This window comes from Leptopilina boulardi, unplaced genomic scaffold (genome assembly GCF_019393585.1).
Source record: "Leptopilina boulardi isolate dan_hultmark-lab unplaced genomic scaffold, ZJU_Lbou_2.1 LbouV2_278, whole genome shotgun sequence".
NCBI classification, from domain to species: domain Eukaryota; kingdom Metazoa; phylum Arthropoda; class Insecta; order Hymenoptera; family Figitidae; genus Leptopilina; species Leptopilina boulardi.
Genome location: NW_026137838.1, coordinates 4,923,865 through 4,948,453, shown reverse-complemented (window position 1 = coordinate 4,948,453; position 24,589 = coordinate 4,923,865). Strand labels below are relative to the sequence as shown.

Below are 24,589 nucleotides of genomic sequence, written 5' to 3'. Positions count from 1 at the left end.
AAAATTTAAAAAACAAAAAAAAAATCTAATACTTTAAGAGAAAAAAAAAAGAACTTCTGCCACTGGTTTTCACAAAAACTTAAAGCAAATAACTAATTAAAGAATTATTAATTTATTGTGATTAGATAATAATTAAATATTAGTAATTTAATTTTTTAATATTTTGACAAAAATTACAAATTATATTATTGAATTTTAATTACTTTTGTCTGAATTAATCCTTTTAATATTTGAGTAGTTAATTTTAATTAAAGTTGAATATTCTAAATTGTTTACTACATTCATTAAGTGCAGTTTTCACTTATTAGTCTGAATAATTGTTAATATTGTTTTTTTAGATTATAGTGATCAGTTCTACTTTCCAAATATATGTAACTGGTTTTTTAAATATATATTTTTTAAATGCGCCTTTAATTTTTTTAAAGTAATGATAATATAATAATTTTTTTTTTTTTTTTTTTGCCTGTCTCATTCGCTCGCACTGATTCTTAATATTTTTAATTAATCAGATCACATTAGTATTTGAATTCAATTGTTGAATTGACAGTATGCAAAAATTTGAAAATAAGAATCGCATGATTAAAAAGCACAGACAATTTACAACAACGATGGAGAGTAATCCAATACATTAATTTGATTTATTAAATATAAATGCAGATATTAAATGTTGTCTCTTCATTAGACATGTTTTTATTATTATTATTATTTATGAGTGCAGTTTTTCTTTTAAGTCCAAAAAAAAAATGATCTAATAGGTATGTATAAATAATATTTGATAAATTTCGACATTTTCTTTAGTAAATATGCCTGAGTCACTTTCTTCGTCAAATTAAAACAAACAGTTTTTTTCTCACGAAAAAAGTTCATTAGGTGAAAATTATTATTTACAAATTTCGCAGCGACGAAACATATAATTTCAATTCGCGCTTTACTTAAATTGTTATTACATTTTTTTTTTAATTGTAAAGAGAAATTGTTAAATGGAAGAAAAAATTGTAACAGCAATTAAAATAAAAAAAAAAAAATTACGAAATTGCGTACTTCTTCAACTATGAAAAATAATATCAGAGTATATATTTATGGACCCACGTGTATTTTTTAGCTACGTCAATAATTTTTTTTGTCTTTTATTATTTAATATACTGTCGTATTTCTTTTTGGTTAATTATTATAATATACAAGCAACACTATTAGTAAAACAAAAAAAAAGATCTTTCTCAGTAGAGAAATATTTTTCTTTTTTATAATCTAATCGAAAGAAGATTTTAGTAATTTTAGAAAGTAATTTTATAATTGTAAGTATTTTTTTTTTAAATAATAGAATATTTTTTCTTTTACATTTTGAATGTATCGATGCGTTTATATTTTGCGTAACACAATATAGTTGATTATTCTTTTGTTTATATAAATATACGTGTACATTATAAATTTATCGTGGGCCCCTATATCGCATACTAACAAAAAGCAGGGCACAAAAATCAGCGCACCTGACTTTGAGTCGTTCATATTTTTTATTATTTCTTTTTTTTTTTTTTGTTTTAGTTAAGATTTCCTTTCTTTTCAGTGTATTTTTGTTTTTTAAAAATCGTTTTTTTTTTGTAATGCAGTGCAAACGATTAATATTATTACATTAGATGTCAGTGACTTGAGTTTCTTTTTATCTTTACGAAAGCGTAAATTACCTTTCGATTTATGATCAGTTTAAAATTACTAATCTTTTTATCTCCCAAGTTTTAATTGTAAAAAAATGAATACAGCGCGATGATGATTATTCCTTTTTCTTTTATTACAATGTCAATTATAACGCACTTTTTTTTTAAATCAAAGTCTTGCATCTCTCGCATTTTTTTTTTTTTTGTCTCATTTTTCTTATTCCACAAAAATTTTCCTGAAGTAATTAATTAATTAGTATTAAATAATTAACTGATTACTTAATTAAAATTAATGTGGAGAAAAAAGAACGTAAGAACTTTGAATTCACGCTTGTTTGTCAGTTTACGCAATAACAAATTTTACAAAAATAGAACATTTGTTTATCACCTCTCGTTTCTTTTTTTTTTTTTTTTTTTTTTAATATTATTTCGATAAATGTTTTATTTGCTCTCTCTCTCTCTCTTTCTCTCTTTCTTAAATCTCTGCACGTAATTTTGTCTTGATTTGATTGACAAATATTAAATTTTTTTTTTCGTGCTGTCTTTCTTAGTTATTTTGTGTTTTTAAACATTATTTGTGTTTAAACATTTGTGTTTTTTTTTCTCATTTTAACACAATTCATTTCTAATCTCAATACGCTCACAGGGTAGTTTCTTTGTATATATATATAAATATATATGTATATATACAACAATCACACCGTCTTTCTTTCGCAACTGTACAAATTAAGCAAAAAACAGACTTGTGTAAATATGCTACAAAATAAGGCAACTTATCACAAATTTTTTCGCAAATCGATTTTTTTTATTATTGTTAACCCTATCACCCCCCCCCCATCCCTCCCCCAGCGAAGACACGTACATTTTTTTTCTCTGTACGCACTCAAAAAATAATGGATTTTAATTTAGAAAGTTTATTAAATTACATAACCAGATTTATGTACAGACAAACTTTGAATTCATAAATTGATATTTCTTCTAACCATAGATTTTTGACGAATTCAGAGCTTTTTTTTTGTATAATTGATTGAATTTTTATCAAATTAAAATAAAATCTATATTTGAATTTAATAAGAAAAATTATAGTAACAACAAAAAAATGATAGTAATTTGAAAAATACAATTTTCATAAAATAGAAATTCTATAACGTTCGTTTCATTATTTTTAAATAGATTCAATTTTTGAAAAAAAAAATTGTTTCCTTTTTAATCAATTTTTGAATTAATTGGAAAAATGTGTAAAAACAAAAATTAAATGCAAAGTCTGCCTGCATGCATCGAATCACAATCACTCGGGTGAATTTCAGACGCACCAGCAAATTAAATATATGTTTCTATTCGCGCAAAGGCGTTTTTTTTTATCGATTTCATTTTTTTACCACCTTCTTTCTCGTTTTCTCTTAAACGTGTATATTATAATCACAACACGTTTATTTACACCAATATAGTAATTCCCTTTCGAATCATGCTTAATCTTTCCATATATTTTTTTGCTCACTCGCAGTCAAAAGTTTCAACAATTACGTATGTATTTATTCTACATGGGAACACTAAACCTAAATCATATATAAATATATATTTTACTTATATGAAAAGCATCAGTCTCGATTCCTCAGTGTTATCTTGGAATATTCCGTTCCCATTATTTTTTTTTTCTTTGACATATTTTCTACAAATATGTAGAATTTTTTTTTTTACAATTTCTTTTTTCTTCCTCTTTTTTTTCTGGGTAATTCGGTTGCCAAGAAAACAAAAGCGAGCATTTCATATAATACCGAAAAATATATATTTTTCATTGTAAAAAAAATAATCACGCTCCTTAAGAAGTAAATACTTTTGTAGCAGTTGACACGACTTTCTCATTAATAAAAATTAGCGCATGCATACTAACCACGGTGGCATTTATTATTTTTTTTTTGCTTTTTTGGCAGTGAGGACAAGATTTTTTTTTTTATATAGATATTTTTTTTTAGCGCTTTTGTTAACATTTGGCCCCACCATAGCTGACAATGTTGTCACCACAAATATTTTTTTTTTTCCATTAAATTAATTATTTCATTAATTAATCTCACTTTCAAACAGATAACCAATTAAATCGAAAAATGACAATTTCAAAATTCTCGTCAAATTTCAAAAAAATGTGAAATTTCAGAAATTTTTTAAATTTCAAACAAGTCAAATTTTCAAGATGAGTCAAATTTTAAATTTCAAAGTCAAAATTTGTAACAAGTATGTAACAAATTACGAGTAAAAGAAAATGAAACAATAATTCACAAATGAATTATATAAATTGATATAGAAACTAACGCTAAATACTGAAACATTTGTGATGCAAAACTTCTCAATGAACACATAATAATAATTAGATTGGTTACAGTCTTGAGTCATATCCGGGATTTTTGTTTTTTTTCGTCAAAGATCATTGAGGTTTTTTTAAAAAAAAAAAAAATGAAAAAAAACCTGTTAGTTTTCAGCTTTCAGTGTAGCATCTCCCTGACCTTTTTCAATTCGACCATTTTCAACAGCATCATCGAATTGTCCGGGCACTGCGTGAATTTCTTTAGATAAGCACAAATTTGCTAGTGATTCACTAACATAATCACTATTGATACCTTCCACAGTAAGGCCACGACCAGTGCTTACTTTTTTCTCAAAATCTTTATTTTTCTTGATAACTGCCTTCTTTTTTGATGTGGCCTAATTAATTCATTCAGTATCAATATATTAATAATAAAATAGTAAATAATATTTAACAACTCTAAATAACATTAAAATCATTAAATTACCTTCATTTGAGTTTTTTTCCCTCTACCAGCGATTTGAACACGATTATTGTTTCCCCTTGTCTGGAATGCTGGACGTCCTACTTGATTAAATCCCCTAGGAAATCCAAGTTTCACACCACCAACAGACGTGACCTAAAACAAATAATTAGTTTACATAAACTGTTTTTCCTTTTTTTTTAAAAATAAGTTTTTTTTTCAAGAAACCAATAAAGAACCTTCATGAACTTATTTTTTTCGAAAGAAAAGTAAAAATAAAATGTTTTTTTTAATAATTTTCCACCAATAAGATAAAAGCGTATAAAAATATAAGTAACTTAGAAAAACATGCGCCAATTAAAAATAGAAATTAAATAATTTCTAAATGTTAATCATGCTTATGAGAATGTCACCACATGAAATATGAAATAAAATACTTCTCTGATTAAAACCCTTCACTGTAATCATTTTTTTTTTTTTATCTAAAATATGGTCACAAATTGAAATTGGTGTCTTTTCACGTTTTTCTTTTTTTTTTTTTTTTTTAACGACACGATAAGAAGTTAAAACGAAATGAAGAATAACACAGATTAGTGAAATGATAATTGCACAACACGTCAAGTACTTATTAATTCAAAAAAGCAAAACACGAAACACTATTTCAACTTGAGGAGCCATTTTAAATGGTGCAGACTCTTACAAACAAATGTTGCCCAAATAAAATGTTTAAAAAAAAAAGAATTTTCAACTTGAAAAGAAATTATGATTTTTAAATTAAATGAAAATTCCAACGCTATATGAATATTTAATGCAAATTAGGTACACAGTCGATTTTAAATAATAAAAAAAAAAACACCAGTTAAAGTATTTACAAAATTTATGTACCTTTATTCTGATAGCATTAAATGTATCATATAAAAAAACAATTGTAAATAGTGCAATTATTAAAAAATATATGTATATATATATATATTTATACAAATATAAATAAATAAATACATATTTATGTATTTATATTTATATAATTGGACACTTGGTGTACAATTTTTTAACGAAACTTTCATGAGGTTCTTTAGTAACAATTTACTTGACATTAAATGAACATGACATGACATCCAAACACAAATTGGATACTATTTAAAAAAAAAAAGTCATAACATAAAACAAAAATAAATTAATAAAATTATTAATTAAATTAGTAATTTAATTAATCTTTTCCAAAAAAAAGTGATTACACTTATTTTGAAAAAAAATTATCTGAATATTAATCAAAAAAAAAATAAAAAAAAAATAAAATTACTTAGAACCGCATTAAGAAAACTCGAATTGAATTCGGGTATTAAAAAATTAGAGTAATTAGAAAAAAAATTAGGGAGGACGAAAATTAATTTAAAATTAATTATAACATATTAAGTATATCAGATTCGTTAAAGTCGTCATAAAATCCTGCAGCAGGCAATCCTTGTTCCATGTAGATGCGTCGACGAACTGTGACGCTTCGATTGCGCATGCAGAAGCGATATCGTACCTGAGGCGGAAGTCGACCACGAGGCGGTCCCTGTAATGGTTGCGGTAAACGACCTGGTTGTCCATAATTTGCTCCCCATTGACCAACAACAACGCCAGCAATTTCCAATTGTCCACCTCTCGACGGCACTGGTGGACGTCTCATTAATCCACGTTGAGGTGTTACATTGGCTCCACGTCCACGAATTATTGGATCATTGAGCGTGCATCCAGCTGGTAAAATATTTTGCGTTACCGATACTCGAAGATCTGCAAAACAAAGAAGCCAAATTACTAACGTTTCTTTAAAAAAAAATTGAATTTATTTTTTGAAAATCAGTGTAAAATTTATATTAACATTTAAAAATTGAGAAAATAACGTACTTGGATTGAGAGGTAGTGGAGGTTTTGCAAAAATCACGTTAACACCTTCAAGAATTGCCTTTCGCATTCTCTCCACTTTAACGACACGCTCGATATGTCCATTACAAAGTTCTAAAAGATTTTTAGCAACCATTGCTTTTGCAAGTGTATGATGGAATAATTTTCCATCGAAATAAAGCCATGGACAACACATTAGCCATGGAATTGGTGCACCGCATGCATCATTTGCTAAAAGGGCAGTTTCAACACCAGCCATGAATAGAGTAGCGAGTTGAACGCCACGAGCAGTCACGAGCGGTAACTGAAAAAACATAAATTAAATAATAATCAATTAAATAAAATATTAAATTTAATATTTTTTCCAAAAATAAATTTTTAACACAATTACTTGTAAATCTTGTAGATATTGAGCATTCATTAATTCTGGAGAGAAGGCTTGCACAATAAACGCATCCAACTCCTGTCGTCTTAGAATTTTTGTTTTATCAGAAAAAGTCATAATATACCTGAAATATTATTTCAATAAAAGTTGTTTTTAAATTTGAAATAGAAAAATTATAAACGGCTTAATAAATAAAATAAAAATTACCTTAGTACACAAGCCATAACTAGTAACTGCTGAGGAACATATGAAGTATTTAGCATAAGTGGAGTATCTGACATCATGCATGTTACGAAAGCACGTAACCGTCGACGTTTATCATCAATTACAGTTCTAAAAAAAATAATAAGCGTATAATTAATTTAAAATTAATTAAATTATTAATTAAGAAAAATATCAAAAATGATTTTTACCCAAACCATAAACGCTGAATTGTTGGAACGCCCCAACCAATTTGTTCAGCTTTTACCAATTCTGGATATTGGTAAGTATTCGTTTTCGACCATATCCATTCTTTAATAGTCACGTCCGATAATTCAACTTTGTCAGTATCTAGAAAAAAAGAAAATTAATTTAATTTCATAATTAGACATTAATTTTTATATTTTTATTCTAACCTCCTTTTTCCTTGCTCTTGTTTGCCAAATAAATTCGATGATGAACATTAAATAAAATTGCATAAACCATTTGTCGTACTGGTCGATAAATTAAATGAATTGAAGGAAATTCACGATTATTTTCATCTTCCAAAAGAACTGGTAATTTTATTTCACCAGCTGTGAGAATTTGATAGATATAAGGTGACATCAAACCCTTTTGATGACGTTCAGATGCTGTGCGCATAACTTCTGGCACTGTACTTGGTACATTTGAATTTTTCTCATGCGACGGCGATGTTGCCGATGAACTGCTACTCGAACTTGATGTACTTATCATTAAATTATGAGTTCCATTAACAGCGTGTCCATTTCCCATTGTCGTTGGTACTGCAAAAAAATTGACAAATTAGAAAATAAAATTAAATAGTTTAAAAATTTTTAAATTTACTTTGTTCTTCTTCAACTCGCACAGTGTCAGCGTCCCCGTGTCCTTGAATTCCAGGTGGTTCTATCACAATTTCAGGTGTGGCAGCTTTAGCACTTGCTGTAGCTTCTTCATAGGCTTTTAAAGTTTCTCTTTGTCTTTCCGCCGTTTCAGATGCAAAACCTGTCATTTCCAAATTTGCATCATCTTCCAAACACGCAGCAGAATCGGAAGAATTTAATTGTCCCTGAGAATCTTGTTTCGAATCAATTTTAAATCCTTGAAAATGAAAAAATGTTATTTCAAAACAAAACAAAAATTTAAACTTTTTTTTTTTCAATTTACCTTTAGTTGGTTTAACTGGCTTGTACCTCAAGAATCCCTCTTTGGTACCATTGATGTAATATTGAACAGATTGCTTCCATTTTGAGCATCTTGGATCAGTGAGTGAGCCAAAGATTTTTTGCGCGACAACATCAAGTTCAGTAGATGGCAATTCTTTGACAAAATTTGCTATTGTTTTAATAGTTTGCTCGGTATTGATCTTTGTTAAGTTTATTGTAATATTTAATTTTTTGTAAAATTCAACTAGCTCGTGCTCCGGTAAGATAAAATTACCAAGTAAAGACGCGAGAATACACAATCGATCGGATGGTATATTCAATGCTTTTGTAACTTCAGAAATTATATATTCCTTCGTTTCAAGTGATCCCTGTAATATAAAAAAAAAAAATTTCACATATTCTTAAATATAATATAAACAAATTAAAATTTAAATAATTACTTTATAGGTCAATTTCAATTGTTCAGAGGAAAAATATCTTGGTGGATCAAATGTTGCGTATTCAGCGTCATTGGCAACAAGACCACTGAAATTATTTTCACGACAATAGGCAATGACTTCCTGATGATGATCATCCATACTGCATAACTGAAACGCAAATATTTTTTAATAAAACTTGGTAATTTTCAATATAATTAATAATTTTAGATACTAACAACAGTAACATTATGATGACGAAAAGCCATGCGCAAACTTGTGCGCAAACAAACTGGAGGTGTCCACCAAACTTTTGGTGGTGGTGTACCTTTTGTTGTAATGTGCTTTAAAACCTGTAATAAATAATTATTTGAAATTGAGAATTTAAAAAAAAAATTGATTTATTAAAAATCAAATTTAAATTCGACGTACGTTATTCACTTTCATTCGGACTTTTAATTGATTTTGAATCCATTCTTGTCGACGTGAAGACTCGAGGGATCCATTGAAAAATACAGCCAATTCGACACCTTGCATTTCTGTTGCTTGCAATAGAACCAAAATAAATTGATACATTCGATTCCATTGACCACCGCAAGCCCAATCTATACAAAAAGTATATAATTAACATACGTATAAAAAAAAGAAGAAAAAAAAAATTTTTACCTGAGAAATATCCTCCATAAAGTCTATCAAGGCAACATTCACCATCAACAACCAATCTTAATTTAGGCGTAGCAATTGGCTGTGGTTGTCCTTTGCCAACTCGGGTTCGTTGCCTTTGGGTGATACTCCTACCAATTTTTAATAAATCTACTGGTACAGCTGCTCCTGGCACGCTATTACCATCCAAAAATAGTTGCAAATCTTGAATACCCATTTTTATAAATTCTTGCTTTGTTTTCTTTTTCTTGTTTTTTTTTTTATATTTATTTAAAAATACAATCTAAGAATTTATTATTCTTTTTGAATTCAATACGTTGTTTTTCTTTTTTTTGTTTTTTCAAAATACGTTCAAATTCTTTTTGAAAAAAGATTATCGTTTCTTAATGCGACATTAACTTGATTTTTAGAAAGTGAAGTCCAGTTCAAATTTTTGTAGTTGAAATCTGTAATTAAAAATTATTTTTATTAAACATTGAATAAAAATTTAAAAAGAAAGAACAATACATAATGGTTTTATTCAAATGTATATCAACAAGTAACGTGAAACTCTTACGATTAATGATTAAAAAATATTCTCAAAGTTGACATTTCTATATTGACATTGAGTCATGAGAAAAAGAAATTAATAAAGTGAGCAAATTTATGAAAAAAAAAAATTGATACTAATTGGAGGATTCGTTTTCGACCAGGTTTATTATTGAAAATAAATCACTTTACTTTAAAGCACATTAAAAATTAAAATATAACCTAAAATTCATTCGTTACAAATGCCATTTACCTCAATGCAAAAGGTTTATAATTTATAATAAAGCAAATTGTCGACAATTTGCAAAGTCTTTTCAAAGTGATGCTAACTAAGTCAATAAAAAACATAAATTACACAAGAAGCGGGTGTTACAATTAACCAGGTCAATCACACTAATAATTAGTCTACGTGTGAGAAAGGCCGACAGACAATAATCGGTCAATTTCGTAATCTTGCAAAAACGAAAATTTATTAAAAAAACATTCAACAATTATATATTAATTTATTGTTTATTTAAAAAAAAGAAAAATATAAGTCATCTTACATAAATTGTGAATGGAAATTTTTTTTTGAGTAAATTTTTCTTTTATGAAACAACGGACTACATTTTTATACGTTTGCTCATTGAACTGTTTCGGCGTCACATATAGTTTGTTTATGCCGATAATAACGATGGATAATTTTCCACTAACAATAGTTATGAAATTAAATATTGACAATTATCATGATCGTTGAGAAATATCATTGTCATGAGAATTATTTATGAATAAGCAGTGGAGTTATCGGTTCATTTCTAATAATGTAAAGGAGGGTCCTGGAACCGGCATGGCGAAGTCGTGCGCCTCGTTGTCTACGGCTTACGCAAGGAATAGCATGGATTTGCGACCATTTTAATATACAAACAAATCGTGCATTTCCTTTGGAATTTTCATTATTTTAACTTGATTTATATTTAAATAATACTTACGTTAAATTAGCGAGAATCATTTTGACTCCAAATGAAACACAAAAACACGGACTTTTATAGATGACGTTGGATTCGAAACCGGAAGTGGAACAAGATTCGCACATAACTATTGACTTCAGTTGTATTATTGCACTGTTTGCTAAACAATTTTTGCCATTGGCCAAGCGAATAAAAACCCCACCGGATATCAAAATTGAGCGGCAAATTAGAATTTTAAAAACTTGATATCAAAATATTGTTTGAAAAATAATTTCCTTATTGTTTCAAGATTTTAATTTTCAAATTTTAAATAAATGTTAATTTTTTATTTTTTTTAAGGATTGAAAGAAAACAATTTTGCAATTAAGTTTCAATAATCTTTAATTCTCTGTATATAAACACATATGCTCACTTTGCAATCACACATCATTGGCGACGACGTTCGTTCTGTATTCACAAATATACGTTTACTAATATAATTAAATGGAAGAACAAACGAAGTGAATATATGTAATAAATAAATCTTCGTCTAACGGACTGTTGTGCAAAGCAAACGGAATACAAACAAATTCCATGCGATTTATTATCACGTAGAATTTTTCTACATCACTCATATTGTAGTCAAATAGTTTTTGATGGACTTTAAATTAAATCACCGAGTTGACTCGTATTAGAGATATATATATAAAAAAAGAGTATAAAGAATCGCTCGATTGAAAAAACTATATAAATGAGTGAATATTTTTGCAACAATTTGTCACAAAAAAAAAAATTAATAAAAAGCTATACATTGTATAGCCTGTGTTCCTAAGAGGAAAAAATAAGTCTTATTCCTCTTTAAAAGTCAACATTCAATTGAAATTGATTTTTTATTAAAAAAAAAAATTAGATTTCAATAATGTTGAAAATCAATTTTCCTGTATTTTAAAGCTCATCGTGATCTTCGGTTGATTCTTTTTCATCGTCAGCACCAATTTCAGGCTCTTCAGACTTATCGCCCTCTAATAAATCATCATCGTCCTCTTCCTCTTCTTCTGGAACTTCGTCAACTGGAATTCCCAATGTTTTTCGCATAAGTTGCTCGACACTGTCGGCAAAGTTTTGCGTGTCTCTCAACATATATCCAGATCGAAGTGTTGCTGTTCTGAACATCATTGTTGCCATGTCCTTCGCTGTTTGATCACTTTGATCTTGCTCGACTCGCCTCAATAATTCTCTGATCAATGGATGTCTTGGATTGATTTCCAATGTTTTCTTCTGATTAAGATAATACGATGTTTGTGGATCGTCAGCCTTTTTGTGTGCATTAGAAGTGGCCAATCGTTCCATATTTCCAGTCCATCCAAACATACTTGCAACCAATGCACACGGTGAATCGGTCAATCTTTCGGAAATTTGAGCTTTGTTGATTTGATCCTTGAGAACGTCATTGAGCCATTTGACAAGTGGTTCAAATGTCGTCTTCAAATGTTCCATTTTCTCCTTTGCCTTTGCGCCTTCATCAAGGACAAATCCTTCTTTTGCAACATTTTGGAATTTCTTTCCCTCGAATTCAGGAAGAGTGGAAATAGCATGCTCATCAACTGGCTCAATTAAATACAAAACCTCGTAACCTTTTTTCACTAGACGTTCGACAAATGGCGATGATTTTGTTTCCTCCTCATTGAGACCACCAATATAATAAATATGATTTTGATTGGGTTTCATTCGTCCCACATAATCCATTAGATTAGTTTTATTTTCACTGGCAGATGATTTAAAGAGCATAAGTTTCGATAATCTTGCTCTATTCGATGAATCCTCAATCACGCCCAATTTAATATTAGTACTGTATTCCTTCCAGAAATTCTCGTATTCCTCCTTTGAAATTTTCTTAATCATATCGAGGACCTTGCGAATTAATTTCTTTTTAATGATCTTAATTAATTTATGCTGTTGTAAATCCTCACGTGATACATTCAATGGTAAATCATCGCTGTCAACAATACCGCGAATAAAATTCAAATAATTTGGCATCATATCGTTAAATTTATCAGTTATAAACACGCGTCTCACGTATAATTTGATATTATCAGATTTTGTTCCATAACGATTGAAACTATCAGTTTGTTGAACTTTGGGAATATAGAGAAGTGATTTAAATGTCACTTCGCCTTCAGCGACAAAATGAATATGTGTCAATGGATCATCACTGTCTTTGGTTAAAACTTTATAAAAATCATTGTATTCCTTATCCTCAACATCAGAAGGTTTCAATGTCCAAATTGGTTTTGAGTCATTCAACACTTCCCAATCCCAGACGGTTTTGTCAATTTTCTTCTTTTCCTTTTCCTCCTTATCGTCCTCAACTTTAGCATCCTCTTCATCATCTTTTTTCTCATCCTCCGATTCATCTTCAGTTTGATCCTCGGATTTTTCGGCTTCGGGTTTTTCCTCCTCCTCCTCTTCTTCAACTTGAATTGTTTTACTGCACCAGAGAGAAATGTTGAAATTAATAAACTGCGAGTATTTCTTCACGAGATTTCTAATTGTATCCTGTTCGAGGAAATCCAGTGCCTCGTCCTTCAAGTGCAAACTGAAAAGAGAAATTTAAATAAGTATACATCTTTGATTTTTTTAAAATTAAAATTTTATAAATATTTACCTAATGGTTGTTCCACGTTTGAGAGTATCGCCTCTGGGATCTTCAATGATTGAAAAGCTGCTACTGTCCGATTCCCAAATATATTGTTTGTCATCATTATTTTTTGTGGTTACGACAATTCTGTTGGCAACCAAAAATGCCGAGTAAAAACCAACTCCAAATTGACCAATCATATCGTTCATTTGTCCAAGATCTTTGGCGTCTTGCATTTTACTCAAAAATTCAGCAGTTCCAGATTTTGCAATTGTTCCAAGATTATTTATCAAATCCTGTTTTGTCATTCCAATACCAGAATCAGTGATACTAAGTACTTTTCCCTCCTTGTCGGCTTTTATTCTTATTGCCAATTCTGGATTTGAATCAAGTACATTTTTATCCGTGAGAGACAGTAATCGTATTTTATCCAAAGCATCGGAGGCATTTGAAATTAATTCACGAAGGAAGATTTCCTTATTTCTGTACAATGAATTAATAATCAATTTCATCAATCGATTAACTTCCGTTTGGAATGTGAATTTTTCTGCTTTCTCACGTAATTCCTTTAATTGTGCCACATTTAATCCATCCAATTTAACTGCCTCCTCCTCACGCTGTACAACCTCATCATCTGAAAAATTATTTAATTTATAAAAAATTAATTCCTAAAAACAAATGAAAAATGTTTTATTATGAATTTTACTTTAAAAGCCGGTAAAATTTTAATGCATCAAATTTGAATCAAAATAATAATTCCACTGTTTATTATTCACGTGAATAGAGATAATTTAATCAATAAAGTTCGAAATATGATTTAATATTTATCAAGTAATACACCCACTTAAATAACAACAACAAGAATAAAAAAAATATACTACTAAATAAAATCAAAACTCACCAGTTCTGGATGCTTCTCTACTAGAACCTAAATCATTTTCCACGGTACCAACATTTTCTTCAATAGTTTCTTTATCAGCAAGGGCAAAACCTAAAAAAAAAGTAATTTTTTAAAATTATTTATCAAAATTCCAGTTACAAACACTATTTTTTCTTTCTAGCCAAATAACAAATAATTACAAAGAAAAATACTCACCGCTAAGTAATAATAGGCCCGCTAGGGCAAAAAACAATTTTTTCATTGCTTAATTTGCACGTGAAAAATTGTTGTTAAAAAAAAAACTAAATTAATCTACTTTTCAACATTCAACAACGTCTGTTATTTTCCGGCGACTGTCACAAAATTATGCACTGACGAAAAATTTAATAGAAAGTAAATCAGTTTTCAGCCAATCATAAGGAACCACGCAAATGTAGGTGGACCAATCTAACGTCAGTTTGTGGCACGGACAAATACATATGTCCTCTTCTGATTTGTTCAATACTTCACACAACACGTCAGCCAATGATTATTTCTATTATTCCCTTAGATAAATATAAAATAAAACAATTTTTTTATTTTAAATAATTATTTAAAATTTTTGCATTAATATAATAATATTAATTATAGAATAATAAGTAAATAAATTCTCTTTGTATTTCATATAGATTTGTGTGAAATAATTCGTATTTCTTTTACGTACAATGTTTCTTTTATTTATAAAATATATTAAAAAAAAAACAAAATATAAATTGAATTTAATAAATACTTAAAATTTGTTTATTTAACTTTCTTTTGTTTTTTTTAAATAAATGGAAAATTTATAAATAAGAGAGAAAATAAATAATAAACAACAAAAAAAGAATAAACTATTTTGAATTATTCAATAATTGGCGCGTAAAGTTCAACAGATGGCTTTAAAATGCGGGAAAATTTAAAATTTGGAAATTCAAATTCTGTGTATTAATTATTATTTCATGTTCTAAAATTTAAACAATGATAATAAATAATATTATTAATTATTATTATTATTATAAATTATTTAAATTAAGAGTAATTAAAAATGATATTATTTTATTATTAACGCTAATAATATTAAATAAATAATAATAAATAAATATTTTTAAAAAATGGAAAATAATTATTGAAGTTACGTAAAAAAATTTATAATTAAGATGAACTATATGGCGCCTATATACATAATTTTAATGTTTGAGCATTAATAGACATTAAGATTTCTTTTTAAGATGAAACAAAGACCGGAAATGAATTTGATATACCAATTTCACGCTCAGTTTAGCACCTATGACTTCATTCTATTTCTATTTAACTAAATCTATATTAAAAATAAAATATATTTAAAAAAATATATTACAAAATATATTTTAGAAAATATTATTAATTATTAAAAATTAATAAAAATATATTTTTTAAATTAATAAAAATTAATAAAAATATATTTTTTAAATTATTAAAAATTAATAAAAATATATTTAATATTTTTAAATATAAATACAATACGTATTTGAAAAATCTAATCATGTCACCTATTGTGTTCTATTGTATTTCAATAAAAGCGAAATGTATCATTAGTTTTTATTTATTGAAAAACAAGTGTTGTGACAGATCGTCGTTATGGACACAGCACTTATGTATATATGTATATGCATGCTAAAGGATGAACACACCTATTCTTTAATTGTATGAAAGTAAACACACTACCACTTTTTTATCTTTACATACATACATATATATAGAATATATCCTCGGATATAAGGAACACCCTTGTTGTCATTTACCTTCCGGTCTTCTCCCAGTGCATTCCATTTTACACTAAATATTTCCTTGTTGAATTTTTTTTTTAAATATTAAAAATTTATTAAAAGTTTTTGTAAAATTTAAAAATACTGTTGCGCAAGAAGTTAAGGTAAGATTAAAAAAAAAAACTTTTTAATTTATATCTTTTTTTTTAAATAATCTAATTTATAATAAACATTTTTTTTAATACTAATTTTAAATTAACGAATTTTTAATTTTTTAATTACAATTAAATATATTTAATTTTTATTTTATATTGAAGATGATTTAAAATAAATAAAAAGTTCACATTTATAAACTTTCGAATTTAATTTACACTTTAGTAAATTAATTGCAATTAATATTTTTAAATTTAGATCGGAGCTTTGTGAAACTAAATAATATTGAAATTATTAAAAATTATTTATTTATAATTTACTATTTATTTATAGGTATAGAATTCATTTTAAAATAATTGTTCTATAAGAACAGTTGAAAATGAATTGCAAAGGATTTTGGTGTTTTATTCGAGTTAATTATAATTTCTAATTTTTTTATATTTCTAATCTTCTCTTTTAATTGCATGATTTTCTGAAAAAAAAAATTAATATTGAAGCCCCTAAATGGTAGTCGTACTTGTTGAGTACGATTTGATTGAACTAGAAAAAATAATTATATATTCCTTTCAGCAATATGTATCAAATTCGTTCAGAATTTTGGAGAAATAAATTCGGGTATGTTTTATTTTTCAAATAAAAAAAATCCCTTCCTACCATTTGGTGGTTTACAATTTGAAATTTTGTTTCATATTGTTGTAAAAAGATTTTAATATGTTTCATGACTATTTTCTTATGCATGGCTTATCCTGTTCGATCGTCTAATTTCGAGGTTTGTATGTGTCCATGATCGCATTTAAACTACATTTACATTTTATAGTATTTTCAATAATTGTATATCATTTCTTTTCTATTTTTTTTTTTAAATTGTAATATTTTTTTTATCAATTCACTTTTTTTTAAAAAAATTATTATTGAATATTTTAATTATAATTTATTGTAATTTAATTATTAATTAAATTTTAAAAAATTAATTGTCGATAATAATTTCATTAGAATTGTAAAATTATTTTTAAATAATCTACTAATTACTTTCTACATATCTCAGTAGATATTTCTAAAAATAGATTTAAAGCTGCGGGTTAAAAAGTTTTTCTCATTGAATAGCAAATAAGACTATATAGAGAATAAAATTGTATGTATAAGTCAATGAAGACATTGGCTTTACAGGGTTGATTTTATTCGAGGTCGTTACCAGTGGTTTGTTATTATAATGTTTTGCATAATTAAAACGTTAATATACAGTCTTCTTTTCAAAGGCAATGACAAATTAATAACCTCGTGAAAAAAAAATTACTGTGCCCTAATTAAAATAATAAAAATATTAAAACAATTAAATAAAATAAATATATAAATTAAAATATCAAGAAGGAAATTATAATTTGAATTTAGAAACTAATTTAAAAATTAATTTAATGAAAAACATTGTCAAGTTGACACACCTAAAATAACACTCCTATTTTAATTAATACCATTTGCATATTATAAAATTGTAAAAAAAAAAAATTTTTTTTTATAAAAATAGCAGAATTTTTATGTACGTTCTGAGGATTTTATAATTAAATTAATCTTTTAACCCATAAAGAATAAAAATTAAATTTTATATAATTAAATGTTGCATGTCGAATAAATGATTATAATTATATTGAATTTTGATATAGGTCATTAATAACAAAATAAAACTGTTTCATATATGATAATTATCTTATTGCACTGTAAAGGTTGTCTCATAATCAATTTCCAACTTTTTTTTAATATCACCCTTTCTCATTAAGTATTAAAACTTTTCGCGACAATGTTAAGTTTTATTAAATAATTCTTTGAGTAAAATTTTCAATAAAATTTTATTTATTTAAAAAAGAAAATTCGATTTGTTTTCTAATTTGAACAAAAATTTATTTAAAATATTTGAATCGAATTTTCTTCGAAAAAATAAAATTTTATTTGTATTTTTATATTTTTTTTCTTTGTCCTTCACTTTCTATTATATATATATATATAAAACGAAACGAATGAGTTTCTCGTACCTGTTGATAATTACTTCTATCTCTGTTCTTTAGTATTGAAAAGTAGTTTTCTTACCTTATTTTGCACGATGTTGACGTTGTGACTAATATTACGTAAAAGTGAATCACGTTATGTACTTTTTTTAGATGTTCAATAGGCCGCAGAGTGCTACAACGAGACAGGAGACTGAGATGATAAATAAGGCCCATCGGGCCATACATTCAACCACGGACACCATCGAAAAATTACGTCTTCTCTGCCTGACTAGGGGTGCTAATGGCATCCTTGGTCTGGGGAGGTAAGAAAAATAATTAGTATTATAATTATTCAATTAATAATAAAAAAATATTGCCAAATAAAAATTCTCTATAACAATTATTTCGTTCATCTTTCTATTTAAAAAAAAAAAATTAAAATTAGTTAATATTTTGAATTTAAATAGAAAAAATAATATTTCAATTCTTTATTGTAAAGAGTATTTCGACGAATGGATGATGATGGGAATAAACAATTGAATTTGGAAGAATTCACAACTGGAATACAAGATACGGGACTCGAATTATCGGAGGATGAGATAAATGATCTTTTTCAAAAAATGGATGTTGATGAGAGTGGATCGATTAGTGTTGATGAATTTATCGTTGCTGTGAGAGTAAGTTTTTTTTTAAATTGATAATAAATTGATAAAATAATAAATTCTGTTTTTTTTTTACAGCCACCAATGAATGATAGTCGCAAAAAAATGGTAGATCAAGCATTTCAAAAAATGGATAAATCCGAAGACGGACAAATTACAATTGATGATTTACGGGGTATTTACAATGTTAAATGTCATCCACGATACATCAGCGGAGAGGAATCAGAAGAAAGTATTTTGAATAAATTTTTAGAAAACTTTGAAAATGGAGCCACCAAAGATGGAATTGTAAGTAAATTCTATAAATTTAAAGAATTAAGTTTATAATTCTATAAAAATAAATTTTAAAAAACAAATATGTTCAAATATCTTTTAATCAATAAATACCTTTTTTTTAGGTCACAGAAGAGGAATTCATGAATTATTATAGTGCTATTAGCGCAAGTATTGATAATGATGCTTATTTCGACTTAATGATACGTAATGCCTACAAATTGTAATTGAAAAAACAAAAACAAAAAATATTTCATAATATAAATTCTGATAAAAATTATATTCTATACTAAACCTCCATTAAATTACACCATTTGGAATATTGAATTTGTATATTAATATTTATGAATAATATTGCTATTTAACGATTTACGAATATTAATCAAACATAAGCGAATTATTTACAAAATATACAAAATAAATGTAAAGAAATAAACGTGATTGAAAATTAATATGTAACAATGATATAATCAATGATATTTGCTAAATATTATCACCTTTTTTGAAAAAAATGTTTTGAAGAACGAAAAATAGAAAAAAAATTTTAATTTTCAATTTTAAAGGCAAAAAATTGCATCGGCCGGGAATCGAACCCGGGCCGCCCGCGTGGCAGGCGAGCATTCTACCACTGAACCACCGATGCTGATGTTAATATTTCAATTATTTCTTGTAAAGGGTAGAATATTTGACCCTTTTTCATATTATCTACAATTATAATCGAAATTATCCTTAATTATGAATTAACAAATAATTACTAATTTTATTAATTTAAAATACGATAACATTTTGAAACATAGTATTTAATTGTTTAAAAATAATTTCAAATTTTGTTAATACAATATCAAATATGATAAGAAAAATTTCCGGTTATAATATTATAATACAATTAGAGCATGACTTACGATAATGATAAATTGACATATATGTAATTACTACCGATGAGTTTTAATCTTTCGACAATTCAAATTTTATACAGCTTCTTAAAAAATGTTTCATGTATTAAATATGTAATTCAAATTGAATCTTTTATTTCTAATTAAAAAATTAAAACAAAACCGAATATTTTTTTACAATAACAATAATAAAATGTCTGTCAATATTTTTATGTAAAAAAATAATTTACTGTTTTAAATATTAAGATTTAATTAAATTATTATATTTATTATTCAGAATTTTTTATATTAATTGATTAATTTTTGTATTCTAAACTGTAAAGGGAAATGAAAAATATAAAAATTTATTGAAAAGTTCTAATTTTTAAGGAAAAAATATTGAGAATCTTAGAAAATTTGTAAGAAATTAACCTAAAATCCTTCTTTTTATGAAAAAGAAAATAAAAGACAAACGCGCACATCATAATTTATTGGGAGAAGGGATGATCCCGGTTATATAAGAGTGTTTGGAAAAAAAGATTTATTCAGTCATTCAAGTATCGGACAGTATAGCGGGACTAGAACAAAAATACTCACAGCGTTTTCTTATCTTTGTACTTATATTGAAAAAACGTGTTGAATCATAGAAATTTATATCGAAATTATTCAAAGAATCTTTTGCCATTCCGTGTTAATTATATAATTATCATCATTTTTGTATGTTTTTCATTCAAATGATTTGAAATATTGTGAAAATAATTTACATCTCTGAGAAAATTTGTTGACATTTCTACATTTTGAGGTTAAGTTTCACCCGCAAGCCAAATCTGTAATAAATAACAAGTGTTTCGTGTATTAAACATTACAAAAATGAAGATTATCATTATATCTATCGTTATTATTGGTAAGTTTTTACGTTTCTAATTTATTTTTAATAGAAAAACATTGAATTTCACTTTAAAAAGTCGTTATTGAATTTTGTATTGAATTTGAGACACAAAGGAAATGATTCGTAGAAAAGGAGAATGGGGGAAGTTATAAAAGACTACGTGATTCAAATTCGAAAATCAAAATAATTTTTAATATTATAATCATGTATGTTTACTAAACAAAGAAATATAATCTTATTTTTTATTATTAGATGAATAATAATATGTCATTTTCGGATATTGTTTGCATTAACGATCTAAAAAATTAAGAACTCCAAAATCCAATTTTCAAAATTATGGTTGTTCACTTGACTTCGGTGTTATTTACAAAATTTGAATTACTGCATGTAGTTAACCTCAAATTTTTGTTTATAGTGTGTTTATGTTTGTATTTATATTTATAATTAAAATAACGATTTTTGCATTGTGTGGATAATCATTTTTATGTATACACTATACAAGGAATTCTTTTATATGTATTCAATTTATTATTTTAATACTAATTATTATTTATTATAATATAAATATTTCTACGTTCATTGTTTATGTGAGGTTATGTTTATTAAATTAAATATTGAATAATATTTTTAAAGTTAATTATTAAATTAGTATTTTAATTTGATAACAATAATTAATAATATCTTTTTTTCATCTGCATTATAAATTTTTCCAAAAAAAATTTTAATCTAAAAATATAATTTTTAATTTATTGTTTCTTTGCACTTTTTAAAGGAAATTTAGCACGAATATTGAATGAAATTGATTAAATTATTTTTAACATTGTTACAATCTTTCACATATAATACAATTATATCCACGTGAATTACATTCGTATCAATAATTATCTGATTTTTTTCTTGACTCATCGCTCGTACTTTGACCCTCGACCGTGTGTGTATGCAATGAAATCGTTTCATCACATAATTTTACATATTATTTCTTAATAGTACACGAAAAATTATAAAGAAAAAGAAAAATAACAAAATTGATATTTTATTTTTAAATTATTTTTCTTTAGAACAATAATAAAAAAATAATATATACAAGTCTAAAAAAATAATTCGGGAATTTTTTGTTTTAATCTAAATAAATAATTTTGTAAAACAAAAATATTCCTTTCCAAATTTAGAATCTCCATTAAAAAAAAAAAGTTTCCTATTTATCCGAATTTTTAATTCCCTTCACGATCATATATAACTGGTTCGATGTGCGTCATTCCCATTTCTTTTTTATCCTGCTAAGATTAAAAAGATTAAAAAAAAAGAAATTCAAGATTTTCCATTAGAGGAGGAATTTAAATTATTTTATTTTTTTCTAGGTCTTTTTGCCAACTGTTTTACACAGGACACGATTGAAAATGCCGATGATGCTTTAAATAAAATTAATTCAATAATCGATATACCAGAATTGAAAAATATTAATGCTTCTGCATTGCCGGTGTCGGAAGCTGAGAATGTAATGAAGAAGAAATGTGAAAAAAATGGTGGACCAACAGCTTATGAGACGGCAAAGAAAGGAGTTATTGATATGGGTACTTGTATAGCATCACTGGTTAATATGACAAAATTAAATCAAGAAATAGAAGAAGCCAAACCAACTGGCGATTTGGATGAAGTTTTTGCCAAATACTGTAAAAAATCCATTGTTCTTAAACATTGTGTACGTAATTTAACCGAAGCAGTGAATCCTTGTCTCGAATCTGTGGAACAGGCACTTGAACCAATTATTCTAAATATTACAAATAGCCTTTTGGATTTTATTTGCTTCAAGGAGGGCGACCGAATCGCTTGTAAGTTCTTTTAAATCTACAAAATTCTATCAAAAATATACTAAAAAATAGAGAAAAAAAGGGAGGAATGTAAGAAACTATAAATAAGTAATGAAAAAAATTTTATTTTCAGTATTTATCTCCACGGATGGACCGAAATGTTTCCAAGATAAAATGGCACCGATTCAACAATGTTTGAATTCCACATATGGAGAAAGTATTCAAAATATAAGTGCAAATGTAACTTCCGTTTCGGAAATGACTCTACCACTTTTTGTCTTGGACCACAAATCTTGCAGGTAATTATTAAAAAGCAATTTGTTATTTTGATATTTATTTTTAATTTTAACTGAGAGCAATTTGAAATTTCTATTTTTTTTCAGCGATATGGTTAAATTGCAAGGCTGTGTGGTAAAGGAGCTGGAAACATGTAACGATCAAACACCAGCTAATATTGCTGAAGCTCTCTTCAACTTTGTGATAAAAGTAACACCTTGCGAAAAATTGCTAGGTACATCATATCAAATTACTATTAATAAATTATTATCGAGAGAACCTCCTTCTTCATCGACAATGATCAAATCATCAATTCTCCTTCTATTAATAATTTCATCAGTTTTGAGAATTGTTTAAAGGAAAATTTAAACAAAAAAAAAAGAACTATTCTAAAGACGATATTTCACAAACAAAATCAATGATTCAAAACTAATTTCATAAATATAAAAATCTAGAATATTTTTTGTTCTAAAAATGAGTCTTTCTTGATTAGATAATTTTTATCTAGACGAAGAGTGACTAAGGTCAAAAAGATAAAATTGCTTTCGCTGTCTTAACATAAAGATCGTGAACTTTTAACCGATTTCTGATCAAGTATTTTATATATATTTTACTAATTATTTTTGAGATTAGATAAATTAAACGTTGTATTCGACATATTAACAAACAAACACCGTAAGATACATTTTTTTAAAAATAGTTTTAAGATTCTTCTAGTCTATATATTTTTATGTTTTTTGACCAGAGTATGTATTAAATTATATATTTATATATAATATATAATTTTTAACTTATAAGTTATAATTGTTCACAGGATTGTAAAGGACTACTTCACAAAAATCTTACAATTTATCATTTTCTATTTTTGTGGACTTGGCCCCTGTTTGGCATTAAGGTTAAAAAAAAAAATTGCAATAAAACATTGCAATTTACTTTGTAAGCATTTAGTAACATTCTACTGCATGTGCCTTGCAAAAAAAAAATATTTTTTTTTATGGCAATCGCATGCTACACTGTGATAAAAATATTTTCTTATCACGTGTTTTTTTTGCATTCGAATCAAAAAAGAGAAATATTTTATGATAAAAAATAGTTTGTAATTTTATTAAGATTTTTATACTAATTTACTCTCGCTTGTTTAGTCGTAATTAGAACAAAACAAAATTCTAAATTTTTAATGCTGTCCATTTTTTTTTTTTTGTAAAATTTCCTTTTTGAAAAAATAAAAAAAAGGAAATAGAAATAATTTGCAAAAAAAGACTATTTCTGCATGTCAAAGGGATAAACAAGTTCTTTAACCAAAATGTGCCTTTATGTAATAATTAATCTTTAGACATTTTACAGCATGCCATAATTTTGTAATGCCAAAGGATACAATTAAGATTATTCTTATACGAATGTAAAAATTATAAAAAAAAAATGATGCATCACACCTGTTACATAATTTTGTTATTTTTAATAATAATTATCATTGTTACACTACCTATGTTGTTTTTTATAATTCTCATTTATTTTTAAATTCAATATTCTAAATTTTATTCACTTAAACAAATTTTTTTTAAATTTAAGTTAATTTAAAACAAATTAAATTAAAAAGAAAAAATAAAACACGTTCACTGTAAAATAATATTCAATAAAATGAAAATATTACATTCATTTAATTTTTATTATTTAATTCCTTACATAATATTTAATTATAAAAATAATATTACATTTTAATTTAAATCAATATGATTAGTCAACAAAATTTTTTGAATTAAATATTCCCGCCTACATTTAAAAAATTGCGCAATTAACAATACGCGTGCGC

General features: G+C 26.2%; 4 protein-coding genes and 1 non-coding gene across 8 annotated transcripts; 2 read left to right on the top strand and 3 right to left on the bottom strand.

The window, feature by feature from the left end:
• Window positions 1-660: 660 nt before the first annotated feature.
• On the bottom strand, window positions 661-10,754 carry LOC127281715 (constitutive coactivator of PPAR-gamma-like protein 1). Its single transcript, XM_051305568.1, has 15 exons — window positions 10,629-10,754; window positions 9,136-9,578; window positions 8,902-9,074; window positions 8,709-8,822; window positions 8,494-8,640; window positions 8,055-8,421; window positions 7,734-7,988; window positions 7,304-7,672; window positions 7,100-7,238; window positions 6,894-7,019; window positions 6,693-6,810; window positions 6,305-6,605; window positions 5,943-6,190; window positions 4,439-4,570; window positions 661-4,349 (listed from the first exon to the last, which is right to left on the bottom strand). Exons 2-15 carry the CDS (start codon window positions 9,347-9,349, stop codon window positions 4,116-4,118), a joined length of 2,937 nt encoding a protein of 978 aa, XP_051161525.1. The 5' UTR covers window positions 9,350-9,578; window positions 10,629-10,754; the 3' UTR covers window positions 661-4,115.
• A 216-nt stretch (window positions 10,755-10,970) lies between these two features.
• On the bottom strand, window positions 10,971-14,491 carry LOC127281716 (endoplasmin). The gene is made up of 4 exons (XM_051305569.1): window positions 14,321-14,491; window positions 14,126-14,215; window positions 13,252-13,858; window positions 10,971-13,182 (listed from the first exon to the last, which is right to left on the bottom strand). Exons 1-4 carry the CDS (start codon window positions 14,364-14,366, stop codon window positions 11,532-11,534), a joined length of 2,394 nt encoding a protein of 797 aa, XP_051161526.1. The 5' UTR covers window positions 14,367-14,491; the 3' UTR covers window positions 10,971-11,531.
• A 1,407-nt stretch (window positions 14,492-15,898) lies between these two features.
• Window positions 15,899-19,386, top strand: LOC127281718 (calcyphosin-like protein). Of its 4 annotated transcripts, XM_051305573.1 has the most exons (6): window positions 15,913-16,031; window positions 16,591-16,635; window positions 18,182-18,322; window positions 18,499-18,676; window positions 18,740-18,949; window positions 19,060-19,386. In XM_051305573.1, exons 2-6 carry the CDS (start codon window positions 16,595-16,597, stop codon window positions 19,159-19,161), a joined length of 672 nt encoding a protein of 223 aa, XP_051161530.1. In that variant the 5' UTR covers window positions 15,913-16,031; window positions 16,591-16,594; the 3' UTR covers window positions 19,162-19,386. The 4 variants fall into 4 exon arrangements, with proteins under 4 accessions (XP_051161532.1, XP_051161531.1, XP_051161530.1 ...); XM_051305575.1 differs by lacking the exon at window positions 16,591-16,635 and having other exon boundaries at window positions 15,899-16,031; XM_051305574.1 differs by lacking the exon at window positions 16,591-16,635 and having other exon boundaries at window positions 15,900-16,031; window positions 18,171-18,322.
• Window positions 19,387-19,506: 120 nt separating this feature from the next.
• Trnag-gcc (transfer RNA glycine (anticodon GCC)) lies at window positions 19,507-19,577 on the bottom strand. Its single transcript has one exon. It is a non-coding gene; the product is annotated as a tRNA-Gly (tRNA).
• A 763-nt stretch (window positions 19,578-20,340) lies between these two features.
• Window positions 20,341-24,261, top strand: LOC127281717 (27 kDa hemolymph protein-like). Its single transcript, XM_051305570.1, has 5 exons — window positions 20,341-20,710; window positions 22,054-22,524; window positions 22,637-22,802; window positions 22,887-23,014; window positions 23,594-24,261. The coding sequence occupies exons 1-5, from the start codon at window positions 20,677-20,679 to the stop codon at window positions 23,599-23,601; spliced, it is 807 nt and encodes a 268-aa protein (XP_051161527.1). The 5' UTR covers window positions 20,341-20,676; the 3' UTR covers window positions 23,602-24,261.
• Window positions 24,262-24,589: the final 328 nt, after the last annotated feature.